Source organism: Perna viridis, chromosome 4 (assembly GCF_037379345.1).
Source record: "Perna viridis isolate PV_CMFRI_1.1 ecotype Kerala chromosome 4, ASM3737934v1, whole genome shotgun sequence".
Lineage (NCBI taxonomy): Eukaryota > Metazoa > Mollusca > Bivalvia > Mytilida > Mytilidae > Perna > Perna viridis.
The window spans coordinates 10,675,231-10,689,345 of record NC_142448.1 but is presented as its reverse complement, the minus strand read 5'-3'; the positions used below and the strand labels follow the sequence as shown (position 1 = coordinate 10,689,345).

General features: G+C 33.2%; 1 protein-coding gene across 2 annotated transcripts; it reads left to right on the top strand.

Annotated features, from left to right (window-relative positions):
* LOC148618815 (evolutionarily conserved signaling intermediate in Toll pathway, mitochondrial-like) lies at positions 1 to 7,572 on the top strand. 2 transcript variants are annotated; one of them, XM_088578063.1, is made up of 5 exons: positions 1 to 150; positions 3,329 to 3,469; positions 3,708 to 3,931; positions 4,984 to 5,206; positions 7,263 to 7,572. In XM_088578063.1, exons 1-5 carry the CDS (start codon positions 120 to 122, stop codon positions 7,529 to 7,531), a joined length of 888 nt encoding a protein of 295 aa, XP_088434189.1. In that variant the 5' UTR covers positions 1 to 119; the 3' UTR covers positions 7,532 to 7,572. The 2 variants fall into 2 exon arrangements, with proteins under 2 accessions (XP_088434189.1, XP_088434188.1); XM_088578062.1 differs by having other exon boundaries at positions 2,835 to 3,469.
* Positions 7,573 to 14,115: the final 6,543 nt, after the last annotated feature.

Genomic DNA, 14,115 nt, shown 5'->3' with positions numbered 1-14,115 from the left:
AGTCCCCTTCACTGTGGTACCCCCAAGGCCGGCAACGTATCTTCTTTCAATTACCTTGTTCAAATTAATGTGTCTTAGCTGAAATATTTGTTATGGAGATGATCCATCTTCCCTGTTAAATGACATGTTTGAACTATTGTTGTAAACCATGTACGTGTACTTTCTAAATCATTTATCGAAATAACCTTGCTCTTGGACTTGTTGTCTAATAGTAATGTATTTTCTTTCTTGACACACTACTTTTGTCCTTCCACTTTGACATTTAAAATAATTCTTTTTTGTTTGTTTTGAAATACATATTTTTTACCTTATTTCACTTAAAATTGTATTAATGTGAACACTAACAACTTCAAAAGTTTCACATTCAAGGACAACCTCAGCCAGTGATTAAATGTGAAAGTCTATTATCAACAGATTTAAACTCTATTAAGCTTTTCTGTTATTTCCTGTGTGGAAACTATTCTTCTATTTCAGGAGAAACAAATTCTATTTCAACTAAATCTTCATATGTGGTCTTTGAATGCGTTTTCGCTTAGCATGTGAAATAGGATTAGAATAAAAAACAATTTATGTAAAGCATGTGTTGAATCATTTCCATTTATTTGCATAAGTCTGTTAATACAGTATTTAAGCAGAGTTAGCTTATGTCGATAGAGGAGAAAATCTTAAGATGCCTATTTTTATTTTCCCCAAGTGTATTACCTCATTTTACTTCTTCCCTTTCTATTTATGAAGTTGTGATCCCTAAAAACACGTCTTTATGCCCGAACTTTCCCCTTCTGTTCATCGACAAACATACTTTGGTAATGGTGTCATAAAATCGTGTGATCATTCTTACCAGTGAAGTATTCTTTTTCCAATGAGGTTCCAAAGGAGTGTGATAAAATTACATTGTAGATAAATATTTATAATTTATTCTTGTTTTTTAAATCTAAATGTATTTTCCAATTTTTTTTTTTTTTTTTTGGAAATTACTTAACTTTACTTAAATTTCCTTTATCCTTATCTCAATATCTGAAAAATACAAATAACAATTCAGAAAATGAATAATAGTTTTACAGAATGGAAGGACAACTTAACAAGAATATCTTGATATTAACTAGACATACATTTTGTAAACATCAAGCATATTGACTGCAAATTTATTGCAATTAAAATTGAATTGATGCAGTCAATGTTAAAATTTGACATAAAACGTTTCTGCAATTTACATTTCGTATCCCATTTAAAGCTTCAATGAATATTTACTTGAACTTCTCTACAGTGATGGAATTCTCATGTCAGCCATGATATTTTGATGTACAATTGAGGTCTGTGTAATTCAAAATGAAGAAGAAACAATCATACACACTAATATTCATCAACACATTTAAAAAAATATAGGCACCAAACAGAAAAAAACTGCTGTTAGGTGATTTAAAACCCATACAGGCATGAGACCCCAATTAATTTTCAAGTGCATTTCAATATACACATTTGAGCAGATTAAAAAAATTCCACCGGCGCAAACTGAATAAAACTTCTCTGGCCTAAAGATATGTACAAACAGGATTTTATATATAAATTGTAGAAAATTTTACCATCATTTTCTGAAATTAATACATATGACCTGGAGATGGGGTAAACATGACAAATGATCCGAGTTAAGTCCTCAATTTTAACCTTCTTCCACTGAACCAAAATCACAACTTTTAGTCAGAATTGATTAATGAAAAAAAATCCCATGTAATTTAAACATATTTTCTACCAATTAGAGGCAAAACTTCAGCAAATAAATTTCCAATAAAAATATGAAAAAAATGTGGAAGGTACCTACTACCAAAGTTGGAACTATATTCGTATACAACGAAAACCAAGGGGAATTAATTGTGTTCTCGTACCTACAGGCTGAACCACCATACCTGTATTTTTCTTCATAGTCTTGAAAAAGACTTTTGGAGATCTGCTATAAAAAAAGGATTTTAAAAAGACTGGAGGATTTTTATATTTATTAGTACCAAAAACATTGTAATGTTATTTTCAAAATTATTTCCTAGTCCATTGTAATTGTTGCCTTTAAAAAAAACTGTTCTTCATCCTCAATCAAATCAGTCTTGTGAAATGCATTTTCTATCATTGATTGGGATAGAAAGATGTCTTCCCTTTTCTATTGCTAGGTTATGAGAACACAATCTGATTTTTCTAATGTTTGACCTCTCAGATTTATTATTAGTGGTGATGTCATTGAACATTGTATTTTTTTTTTAAGTTTTGAAGATTGGTCCTTTGTTTTATTGAAGGTTGTTTTTTTTATTGAATTATTTTCATGAAAGACCTAAAAGAATCCAAAATTATTGAATAGAATATTAATTTTCTTGGTCAAAGAGTTTTACCATTGTGTGGACACAAATATTTTATGTACAGTATTAACATACCTTTAATATATAAATCTCTGTCAAGTAAAACTTTCTGGTAAGCGATTCTAGCATGTTTAGCATGCACTGATACCAGAAGAGCTAAACTATGTAGATCTCTTAAAACCTTTATTATGTCATTAAGTATATGCTCTTCCAAAAGTATTATACATGTATGAGTCTAGTGGAACAATTCTTTAACATAGATAATATATATATTTATATATAATTTTATATTTAAAATAGACATTTTTTGTGCCCAAACTGGAAATTCAACATGTATATATTTGGAATGGAATATTAGAAATACATATTTATTAAGTTCCAACAACATTGTTTACATAGTCTATTCACAGATAAGTACAAATTATCAAATATGTTTGTAAACCCGTGCTGATATCTTCATATTAAAACTTTTCATTTTTATTGTTTTGATTTCAGGCTTGGAAGAAAAATGTTAATTGCTGTTGAACAGGCTTTTTGTCTTGGGCGATTAGTTTTGAAACATACAAAAATTCTCACTGCATCTTACCATGCAACTTGTTTGACATGTAAAGAGAATAAACAAGCTATTACCAAAATTGACAAAAAAGTAGAAATAATAGAAAAACCTATCCCAGATATGGCAGAACCTAGTACTGATATACAGAGTCCACCTCCTGAAGATGAAGACCAGATCAATCCTAGAGATCCTAAAAATAGATATGATTTGAGGCGTATCCCTAGACAGTCACCTATTACTCAACAAACCATTCATTTTTTAAATAAGTCAGAACTGATATTTCGTAGTCTAGAATCCAAGAGACCCAAAAATATAGAAACATTTAAAATGGCATGTGATATTTATTTAGACAAGGAGGGACTATACAGAAGAGGTCATGTTGAGTTTATAAATACTGCCCTATCAAAAATGAAAGAATATAATTTATCATTAGATATAAAAGCCTATACGATCCTGTGGGAAGTGTTTCCAAAAGAGCGAATGAAGCCAAGATCATTTTGGGAGGCAGAACTGAGAAGATATCCTAAACAACAAAATTGTGCAATTGATGTACTTGATAGTATGGAAAGAAATGGTTGGTTTGCAGTAAGAAATATAAATATTGTTTATTGATCCTCAACTTTTCTTCTAATTGCTAATGTTAAGTGTAAAATTATAGTACATGTACATAAAAAATAAATTATTAACTTGATAAAACATTATATTACTACATTCCATGAAACTTTTATATTTAAGTAAATAGAGGAGAAGGAAGTATTTTTATAGTGTATTGAAAGAAATATTACAAATTATCCTGTTTTAAAAATTTTCAGGTATCATACCGGATAAGCATTTTTATGAAATGGTTCAGAGTGTATTTGGAAAGTACTCACATGTAGCTAGAAAGCTACAGAGGATGATGTATTGGTTGCCAAAGTTTAAGTATGCCAATCCATGGCCCATACCAAGACAATTGCCTGATGATAGGATTCAGCTGGCCAAAATGGCATTAAGACGCATGGCATTTGATATGAACAACCAGCTCACTGTTTGGAAAGTATGAATATTTTGAGCAGGTTGCATAATACATTAGCAAATTTCCAAACAAAATGTTTTATCTACTTTCTGTCTTCTTTTTGCCCCACCTGGACCAAAGGTCCTAATGAACTTGTGCTATTGTTAATGTTGTCACATGACTTTGATAAAGTTAATTTACATATACCAGGGATAAACATACCCACACTATGTGGTCACAGCATATTAAGGTGAAGGGGATTGAAAATACATATACATTTTGTTAGATAATGTTTCAAGTGTTTTTCCCTAATAACAAAAAATCAATAGATGTAAATCTGATATATTTGAAATAGATGTTGTGTAAGTGTTAAGTAGCACTCCAGCTAAGAATCATGCAAAATGTGATTCATGGGTAAAAAGCCTACATATTTTTATTTTTGATATTTTGTTTGAATTGCCATAGTAAACAGAAACTCACATTCAGTTGTTCATATAACCCGTGTTCTTAGGAGATAAAAAGTATATAGAATGCACTGTAGATTTGAAAATTAAGGGAGATAACTCTATTATCTATTATAATATTTGATCTATTATGGAATCTATTGGATTTTCAATGTTGATTATTTCCTAAGAGCAGGCAGATTTTGATGAATAATTACACATTTCATAGTATTGACCCATAAAACAACTTAATTACAAAAATAAAAATATGTAGCCTTTTTTGGGGTGTATCACATTTTTCAGATTTTGCATGATTCTTACAAAGACAGCTACTTAAAGAGCATGTAGATTTCCATGGGGAAATGGTTAGTTACACATGGGTATATGGGATGTGTTTCTAGCCAATCAAAATCTTGGAAGTTTATAAAACACTTATTTGTGTACTAGGTTTATGCTGATAACATTTTTTGTGTATGATTTTCTCAGCTACAAGCCAAAATCGTAATTACATTATTAATCATACTATGATATAGACAGAAAGTTAGGGTAGATTTGTTCTATCTGTAGCTACATGAGCATGTTTCCTAAATCCTGTACCTGTGATGGCATGCTTTGAAAGTGCAGAATTGGTAAGGTTTTGATTGTTTTTAGACTACAGAAAAGGAGGAGAATCCAGTAGAAGACACATTTATTGTAAGTGCCCAGAGTCCTGATCAGAGAGAAATAATTCGTAAACTTTCTACTAAGAAAGCAGTATTTGTGGAAGGAGGCTATACTGTGTATCTCAGGAGTGTGAGACAGACTTATTTTGTACTACGTGCTGATCCTGAAACTCAGTCAGACCTTCAGACAAAGGAAAATAATGAAGATGAAGGTAAATTAAAAGTTGAATAATTTTATATGGGAAATAACTGTACAGAATAATAAAGTATTGATACATGTATCTTGAGAAAGCATAACAACAGGGAATGTTTGCAAGAAGATGGTTCCTTGATGTCATAAAAAGTTAAAACTGCATTGTGATAAAAAAACATGACAATTTTGCAGTAATGAAAGTGTGCAATAATTCCTTAATTTGCAGTATGTGATTGGCTTTATCTTCCCAAAAGCCACACAACAGATACACTGAAGTTGGCCTCTTATCTTGATTTTCATCTTGAAATTGAGAAAAGAGGAAGTCTTTGAATTAATATTTATGACAAATACAATTTTCTTCTTGACAACTATCCATTTTTTTGGTTGTATGAGAGGTTACTTCTTGAAACACAAGTACAGCATTTCCAATATTTACATTATAAATAACATCCAAGCTACTTTAGCTTATTAAATTCTGTCTCTGAATTCTCATGATTTACAAAAAAAACTGTTCAACATTACACTAAATATCTCAAAACAACCTAAGTCAGTAAAAGATATTCTTCCCCTTTCACCCAATATGACCTTCAGTGAGCAGTGTGATGGTTGGCATGCAAGAAACAGGAACTGCTCACCCAGTCATAGCACCTGAATTCACAGTTGCTGATTTTTGTAGTAGGGTTCCTTCAGTATGTATGTCTGTGAGTGTGTCTGTGATTTGTTCTTTATCTCTTTATGGTATTCCTGGTATTGTTTTGTCCATTTCTACAGGTGTTTCTGGTTTTGCGTGGTCCATTTCTCCAGGTGTTTCTGGTTTTGTTTTGTCCATGTCTCCAGGTGTTTCTGGTTTTGTTTTGTCCATGTCTCCTTATGGTTCTGGTTTTGCTTTGTCCATGTCTCTAGATGTTTCTGGTTTTGTTTTGCCCATGTCTCCTTGTGTTTCTGGTACTGCTTTGTTCATGTCTCGTAGTGTTCCAGATATTGCTTTGTCCATGTCTCCATGTGTTCCTTGTATTGCTTTGTTCATGTCTCCTGGTGTTCCTGGTATTTATTTGTCCATATCTCCTAGTGTTCCTGGTATTGCTTTGTCATTGTCTCTTAGTGTTCCAGGTACTGCTTTGTTCATGTCTCCTAGTGTTCCAGGTACTGCTTTGTTCATGTCTCCTAGTGTTCCAGGTACAGCTTTGTTCATTTCTCGTAGTGTTCCTGGTATTGCTTTGTCCATGTCTCGTAGTGTTCCTGGTATTGCTTTGTCCATGTCTCCTGGTGTTTCTTGTATTGCTTTGTCCATTTTTCCAGGTGTTTCTGGTTTTGTTTTGTCCATGTCTCCTGGTGTTCCTGGAATTGTTTTGTCCATGCCTCCAGGTGTTCCTGGTATTGCTTTGTCCATGCCTCCAGTTGTTTCTGGTTTTGTTTTGTCCATGTCTCCTTGTGTTCATGGTATCGTTTGTCCATGTCTCCTAGTGTTCCAGGTACTGCTTTGTCCATGTCTACTGGTGTTCCTGGAATTGCTTTGTCCATGTCATCTAGTGTTCCTGGTATTGCTTTGTCCATGTCTCCTGGTGTTCGTGGTATCGTTTGTCCATGTCTCCTAGTGTTCCAGGTACTGCTTTGTCCATGTCTACTGGTGTTCCTGGAATTGCTTTGCTCATGTCTCCTAGTATTCCAGGTACTGCTTTGTCCATGTCTCCTGGTGTTCCTGGAATTACTTTGTCCATGCCTCCAGGTGTTCCAGGTTTTGTTTTGTCTGTGGGTGTACTTTCAGTATTTCTACTATGATCACTTTGATAATACAGACCTTTTGATTGTAATAAGACTCAACACTTATTAAAATATACCAGTATTGAAACAACACTGAGACAATTTGTATATCTTACAGAAACAAAACATGAAGTAGAGTATGGAATGAAGAAATAAAAGAGAAATATTTATTTTACACAAAAAAAAAAAAGGTTGAAATTGTGTAGTGCTTATTAAATCAAAATCTGTGTTGAAAGTTACTTTGTTGGATAGCAATATTTTTTTTTATTTACTCATTGATATTATGAAATATCTATTGTATACTGTATTTTCAGATTTATTTGAATTCACAACAATATTTGATGAAGAAAACCCAACATCAATGACTGTAAAGAAATCTATTCATGAGCAGGAAGATGGTACTATATTAGCCATGTGTATAACTGGTAGTTCTAGTAGGGACTCACTCGTATCCTGGATTAGGTGCCTACAGGAGTCTAACCCAAGCCTTGAACAGATACCAGTAGTGTTTACCCTCAAGTCTGAAGGACCAGGAATAGTGATATATGATGATAAACAGAAACAATCTAGTGGTAGTGTGTGATAACTTGTCACAATAATAAATTAGTCTTCATTTTATAGAAATGCATTTTATTTTAATTTATTCCTGCATAGTGGGAGGTATATAGTGATCATGATGTACGTTCATTCTACAATCCATTTAGCTTCCCTTGCTTCTTATATACGATATGCAATACCTCTAAAACCTGTGAAAAAAATTTGATGCAACTTTCACACATTCTGTATCACATGATGCCATTGTGCACCTCTTATTTTGACTTTTCTATCTGAACTAGAAAAACTGAGCAAGCTTGCAAAGAGAATACTCCCTGCTTCAAATGGGCTTAATTATAAAACACATCTTATATTTATATTATCTCCCTTTGGAATTCTCCGAACGCTATTATATTACTTCATGCACATCTACACATGATACCCAACCTTCCTATAAAATTTCACGTAAATCCCTTGAGTGGTTTAGGAGGAGTTGCACTTACAAGAAATGTTGACAGACGGACAGACTAGGGCATTTCTATATACCCCAAACTTTGCTTGCAGGGGTATAATAACTTTTCAGGTGTTGTACATGATTTTTTGGAAGGGGAGCTTGGGGTTACACCAATTGAGCCTTGCAGAAAGTTTTAATATTTTATTACTTTAATCAGCATTGCAAGTTTAAGACACTTAAGTAAAAGTACCATTTTGATTAAAATATGGGGTAAGAAAGATTGAAGAAAAAATCTCAACCCTACCACAGATAGGCACCTGTTTGGTGGTCATTAATATGTCATAGTGTTGTTAATTCACTTTTAGTTTATGTTGAAGAAGTGTCATCATTCTGTTACCATGAATTTTAATTTCACACAAAGAAGGTATGTTTTTGCCTCGTCCGTCCATCAGTCCATCACTAGTTTTCCAAACTTTTTTTCTAACCCTTCGGCAATAATGAGCTGATTATTGATATGTGAGTCTACTATGATGATTTACAGATCAAGTTGAAGTTTTGATTTGCTTCGCTTATTTTTACGGAAAAGACATGCCTTGGACTAAGCAAATTTTACAAAAATAACAGTTTTCCGGACTTTTTAACTAAACGCTTGCCAATGTTAAACTGATTTTTGGTTTGTGAGTCAACTGTTACAGATCAAATTATGTTTCATTGAGATTTTCTATGAATTAAGGTCCTTTGAACTATCTTTTTTTTTAAAAAAAAATATATATTTGAGAGTCCAATATATGGACATGTTGGGTATATAAGTGTACACACTGATGTTCTTTAATTACTCTTGTTGTCAGGGTCTTTCAGACCTTACTTTAATGTTGAAGACCTTTTGGTGATCTCTAGAAAGTATTTATTATTTTGTATTTAAGTTATGTATTTGTTTCATTTCACCAGATTAGTCTGGTAGATTATTTTGGTTGAATGAATATTGCACTTACTGCTTCACAGCAACTTAAAGAATGTAACTTTTATACTATAAACACTGCTTACAATTAACCTCCTAGTCAGACTGAATAAACTTACTTATTGGTACACTGACAGACACTTATCCATGAAGCACTGTGAAATGAGATGTGCTGAAAGTGAATGTGACGTTTTTATATTATTATATCCACATTGTAATGCATATATTTGTAATATGAAGCAGGTGTAACATGTAAGAGGAAGAAGCTTATAAGCTAATGAGGTCTTGTTTTAGATATATCACTTATCTAAAGTTAGTTGTCTTCTCAGGTCCTAGTAGACATAGAACGCTTGTCTGTGAGCTGAGTTTTCCCATAACTTTGTCTTAAGTCCTTTTAGACTTAGAACACTTTTCTGTGAGCTGAGTTGTGCCATAGCTTTGCCCTAAGTCCTTTTAGACTTGGAACCATTGTCCGTGAGCTGAGTTGTCCCATAACTTTGTCCTAAGTCCTTTTAGACTTAGAACACTTGTCTGTGAGCTGAGTTGTCCCATAACTTTGCCTTAAGTCCTTTTAGACTTGGAACACTTGTCTGTGAGCTGAGTTGTCCCATAACTTTGTTCTAGGTCCTTATAGACTTGGAACACTTGTCAGTAAGCTGAGTTGTCCAATAACTTTATTTTCCCTGTTCACACAGCTGATGACTGCCTGTCAGACTGAAATTAAACCTTCAATAATTCTAAGGTCTTGGGTTAAATATATAGATGAGAACTTCATCTTCTATTAAAATGTTGTTGTTAAGTATGTAATTGTAGGTCTATAGATACATCAAATGCAATTATTAGTAAATGATATTTAGTCATTTTCTTTGTTCTAAGAGAAATAAAACACAAGATAAAGAGATAAAACTTTGAACTCTGCTATGACTTTTTTAAATGCAAAAATGTGATTTGGTTGCAGTCACAATTACTAAAACTCACATCTTATAGAATTATTGATATGAATACATTAGATTTTCACAATATCTTTAAACATCCAAATTGCTTTGTCAAAATGAACTTAATTGCATAAATGAAATAAATACCACCCACTATCAATGTTATACATATATGAATGACATAACTACTCCTTTCTAATAAACTGCCAAAAAAAAAAAAGTAACAAACATGCCAAAAAAATTTAAATAGTTTTTTTTTTTCAATCATTTGGTTTTATTTATATATAATAGACATGGAAAATTATTCATTTGTTTTCACCAAACGTTCATAAATTTGTAACAATTTCCATGAAAACTGCATGCTAGGGTTTAACTAAAGTTGGCAGTAATGTTGTGTTAATGGTTTCTTATAGTTCTTGTCAGTAAGTTTTTTTTTAACTTAAAGTTAAGTTATACTTACTCTCAGATTTTAGTGGATTCTTTATTCAATGGAGCTGATCTTTATGAAATCCCCCATACATTGTAATCATATAGTGGTAAGGTGTTGTCATCCTTCTCTTTGAGTGGCATTTTCTGATGTTTGGAGTTTGTAACTGAAACCTTAAGAAATTAAGGGCCAAAAAACAGGCCATTTTGATTCTGGTCAAATGCTAATATAATTACAATCAAACTTGCTTGCAAATTTAATTTTGTTGCTGGGTATTTAGGAATTACAATATATTCTGTCTCTTCTTTCATTAGTCCATATATCTTAGTGCATCTACTCCTTAATTACTCTATGAAATTTGATATAACTTTGCATGGAAGGAGATAAATTATTTATTGTCCAATGTTTGCAAAGGGAGATAATCCAACTTGAGGGATTGAAACACATTTAACCATTTAATTCAAATACTAAACACCCAAATGTAATTTGATGTAATTTATACTTAGGTTTAACATATGTTCGGATGATTGTTAGATACATGCTTAGGGAGATAATCCAACTTAGGCTTTGCATGCTAAAACCCATTGAGGGCTTCTCCTTATAAACTGCTGAATAGTTTATTAAGAAATTTCATAAGACGGTTAGGCAGCAACCATTTTATTTTCGGGGGGGATGCTATGGCCTTTTTAAATGTTTTTTTTTTCAAAATTAAAAAAAATAATATGTAGCAAGCAGTGTGAACAAAAACAGTGGATTTAAAAAGACCAAATGTTTGTCCCATTAGGCTTAATGATGATAGCCATATAGTAACCACTCAACTTTGTGTGTCTTTTTGTCACAAAAGGGGAACTTTATGTTATCTGCAACTCAAAAAGTATTGAACCAATGATAATCAGTCTGTCTGACCGTCCATCCTTACGCCCGTAAGCAATCGTGTCCATGGTGTAAATTTGTAGTCTTGGTGTACAGGCTTTTGATATTTAGCATGAGAGAAAATCATCACAAGACGATATGTTGCGTACCATGGTTGGTGACCTTTGAACTTGAACTTTGAAGTCGAGGTAAAATTAATGATTTTTGCATAAGGCTTTTGTGTCTGGGCTGTTTTGAGTGATAAATTGAATGTGTTGTGCTTGCTGATGTACAGGATTTTTACATCAGCAGGGTTCACATATATGGATTCCACCTTTATGTGCTTACAAATATTTGATGGCGATGCAGGTCCAGCTAATTTGTGACCTGGGGGGGGGGGTGGTATTGTAAGGTATTGTAATTTGTCAAATGTAGAACTCCTAACAATGAGATGCCACCATGTTGTAAATGCCATGCTTCTTGTTGTCCTCGTTTTAATACGAAATCTTGTTAAAAATCACACGTTTTCTTTTAACGAAAACTTGGAAGGGTCGATCTATAATATTTTTTCTTAAAATCGAACTAATATCAAGTGATTAAATGGAATGATTTATATAGGGAATTATGAACCAAAAATCACTCTCACCAGTCCCACCAAGTCAATGAATACTAACTTCAACTACCTGACACTCTATGATACATGTTTAGGTGTTTTGGATCCCATTTTGATTCCACAAGAAAAAACAAGGAAAAGGGAAAGTGGTGATAAGTATTTACACAAACGATAATGATATAGTTATAACAGAAAACGTTGTTATATGACATGGTAGGAACTTTATATCACCTTAAAATCAGGAAGTTTATATTTACATTTATGATCTACATACTAATGATATATGTCAAGTTTACTACTTGGTATGAACATTTCAATTGCTTTTATGCAGACAAAAAAGAATTCTGGGCTAGTTTTCCAAATATTGATAGAATAACGAGTCCCTATACGCTCCCACGTCAGAATAACCTAACACCTTTGAATTATTTTAGCAAAATGTCTCAATGGGAGGACATTCACTGCATTATCTTCAAGATAGCAAAAAGAACAACAATATATAACATCTCTCTTATTTCTATTGTTTAAAAATCATTTTTTATAAAACATAGGTAAAACGGGGGATTCTGGTACAACTGCTTAAAATTATCTTAATATCTAGATACTGATAAATCAACTTCCAACAAAGTTTTGCTCTGATACCACAGTTCTACATGAGTATTACAACAGCAGTTGCAATTGAAACCCTGTTGAAAATTCACTTTGTATATATTTTGGTACTGACCAATTAAACACAAATAGCATCGAAGTCGACGATATGGGCTTTTTAATATTATTGAAAAAGTGTCATGTCTCGCTACAATGGGCATCTGAAAAGTAAATTGAACAACTATAGGAAAAAGTTGAAGGTGACAAAAATAGGGAAAAATGATAAAAACATGACCCATTCCTTTCTGGACCCAATATAGATATTTTTCAGAACATACGTATCTTCAATAGTATATAAAACACAGGTATCATTTCTCGATACTTCTAGCACTTTATCAGAGGGTGAGCTGCCCACAGACTTATACTCCAAACTAACTGACACAAATCAATACCTTATGCCTAAGAGCAGTCATCCATCTCACCTGACTAAGGGTATACCATTTAATCATTTCTCAATACTTCTAGCACTTTATCAGAGGGTGAGCTGCCCACAGACTTATACTCCAAACTAACTGACACAAATCAATACCTTATGCCTAAGAGCAGTCATCCATCTCACCTGACTAAGGGTATACAATTTAGTCATTTCTCAATACTTTTAGCACTTTATCAGAGGGTGAGCTGCCCACAGACTTATACTCCAAACTAACTGACACACAACAATACCTTATGCCTAAGAGCAGTCATCCATCTCACCTGACTAAGGATATACCATTTAGTCAAGCCCCTAGGCTAAGGCGCATTTGTTCAAATGATGAATCCTTAAAAACGTGTAGGTCTACTGAAGAGCAATTTAAGAAAAAGAGGATATAAATACAAGACCGTCAAATAAGGGTTCTAAAAATTGACCATATCCCAAGGAGTAGCCTGTTACAGTACAAGACAAAAAAAAGGTGTAAAAGAACTCCTTGTGTTCTAACATACCACCCTTGCCTTAAAAACAGCCACAATATCATTCGTGAGCACTGGGCCTTTGTCGAGAAAAAGTTCACACTTTCCAAAGTCTTTCCCGGACCACCTTTGATTGCTTTCAGACATCCAGACAGTTTGCATCGTCTGTAAGGGCTGAAAATCTAAGCCTAACTTGACCCAGGCGAGATTCGCTCCTAAGGTGACAAAAGGTGTAAATGTTGCAAACAAATGCACCACTCGTCATTATCCACTAGCACGGTCACGGGGAAACGCTACAAAATATTTTGTAACGTACAGTGCAAGAGCACTAATGTGATATATTTGCTCCACTGTCCCATCTGTGGCCTTCAATATGTTGCTGAATCTAAACAGCCTTTTCACAAGCGCTTGAACGGACACAGTAGCAACCTAACGAAAAAGCCGTTACTCCCCGTGATTCAATACTTCACATTACCAAACCACTGCCTCGATGATTTCAACAAATCGCAAATTTGAATCGTGGAACAAAACACAATTCGGAGCGATCTAAAGAGAAAGAAGCGGGAAGGATTATGGAACATTAACGTCTTCCTTTTTTTGTATAGTTTCTTATCACCACAGTGTTTGTAAATATTTTTAGTTTTATATTTTGACACAATACTCAAAATCACCACAAAACTTGTGTCTGTATAACAAAATGTTCAAGATCTTTGTTAAACTGTCAATAAAATTTAAGAAAATGAATACGTCACATGTATTGAGTTGTGTTCACAGATCATTTACTTTCCTACACACTCAGTTTTATTAAGGCACTGAAGAAGGTCATTTGTTGACCGACAATTTTGCTCATTATATGTG

What these genes read in the sequence shown, in the direction of transcription:
- LOC148618815 (XM_088578062.1), top strand. An exon ending in TGATAGTATGGAAAGAAATG is followed by an intron (nt 3,470 to 3,707) that starts GTTGGTTTGCAG and finishes AAAAATTTTCAG; the next exon opens with GTATCATACCGGATAAGCAT. An exon ending in ACCAGCTCACTGTTTGGAAA is followed by an intron (nt 3,932 to 4,983) that starts GTATGAATATTT and finishes GATTGTTTTTAG; the next exon opens with ACTACAGAAAAGGAGGAGAA.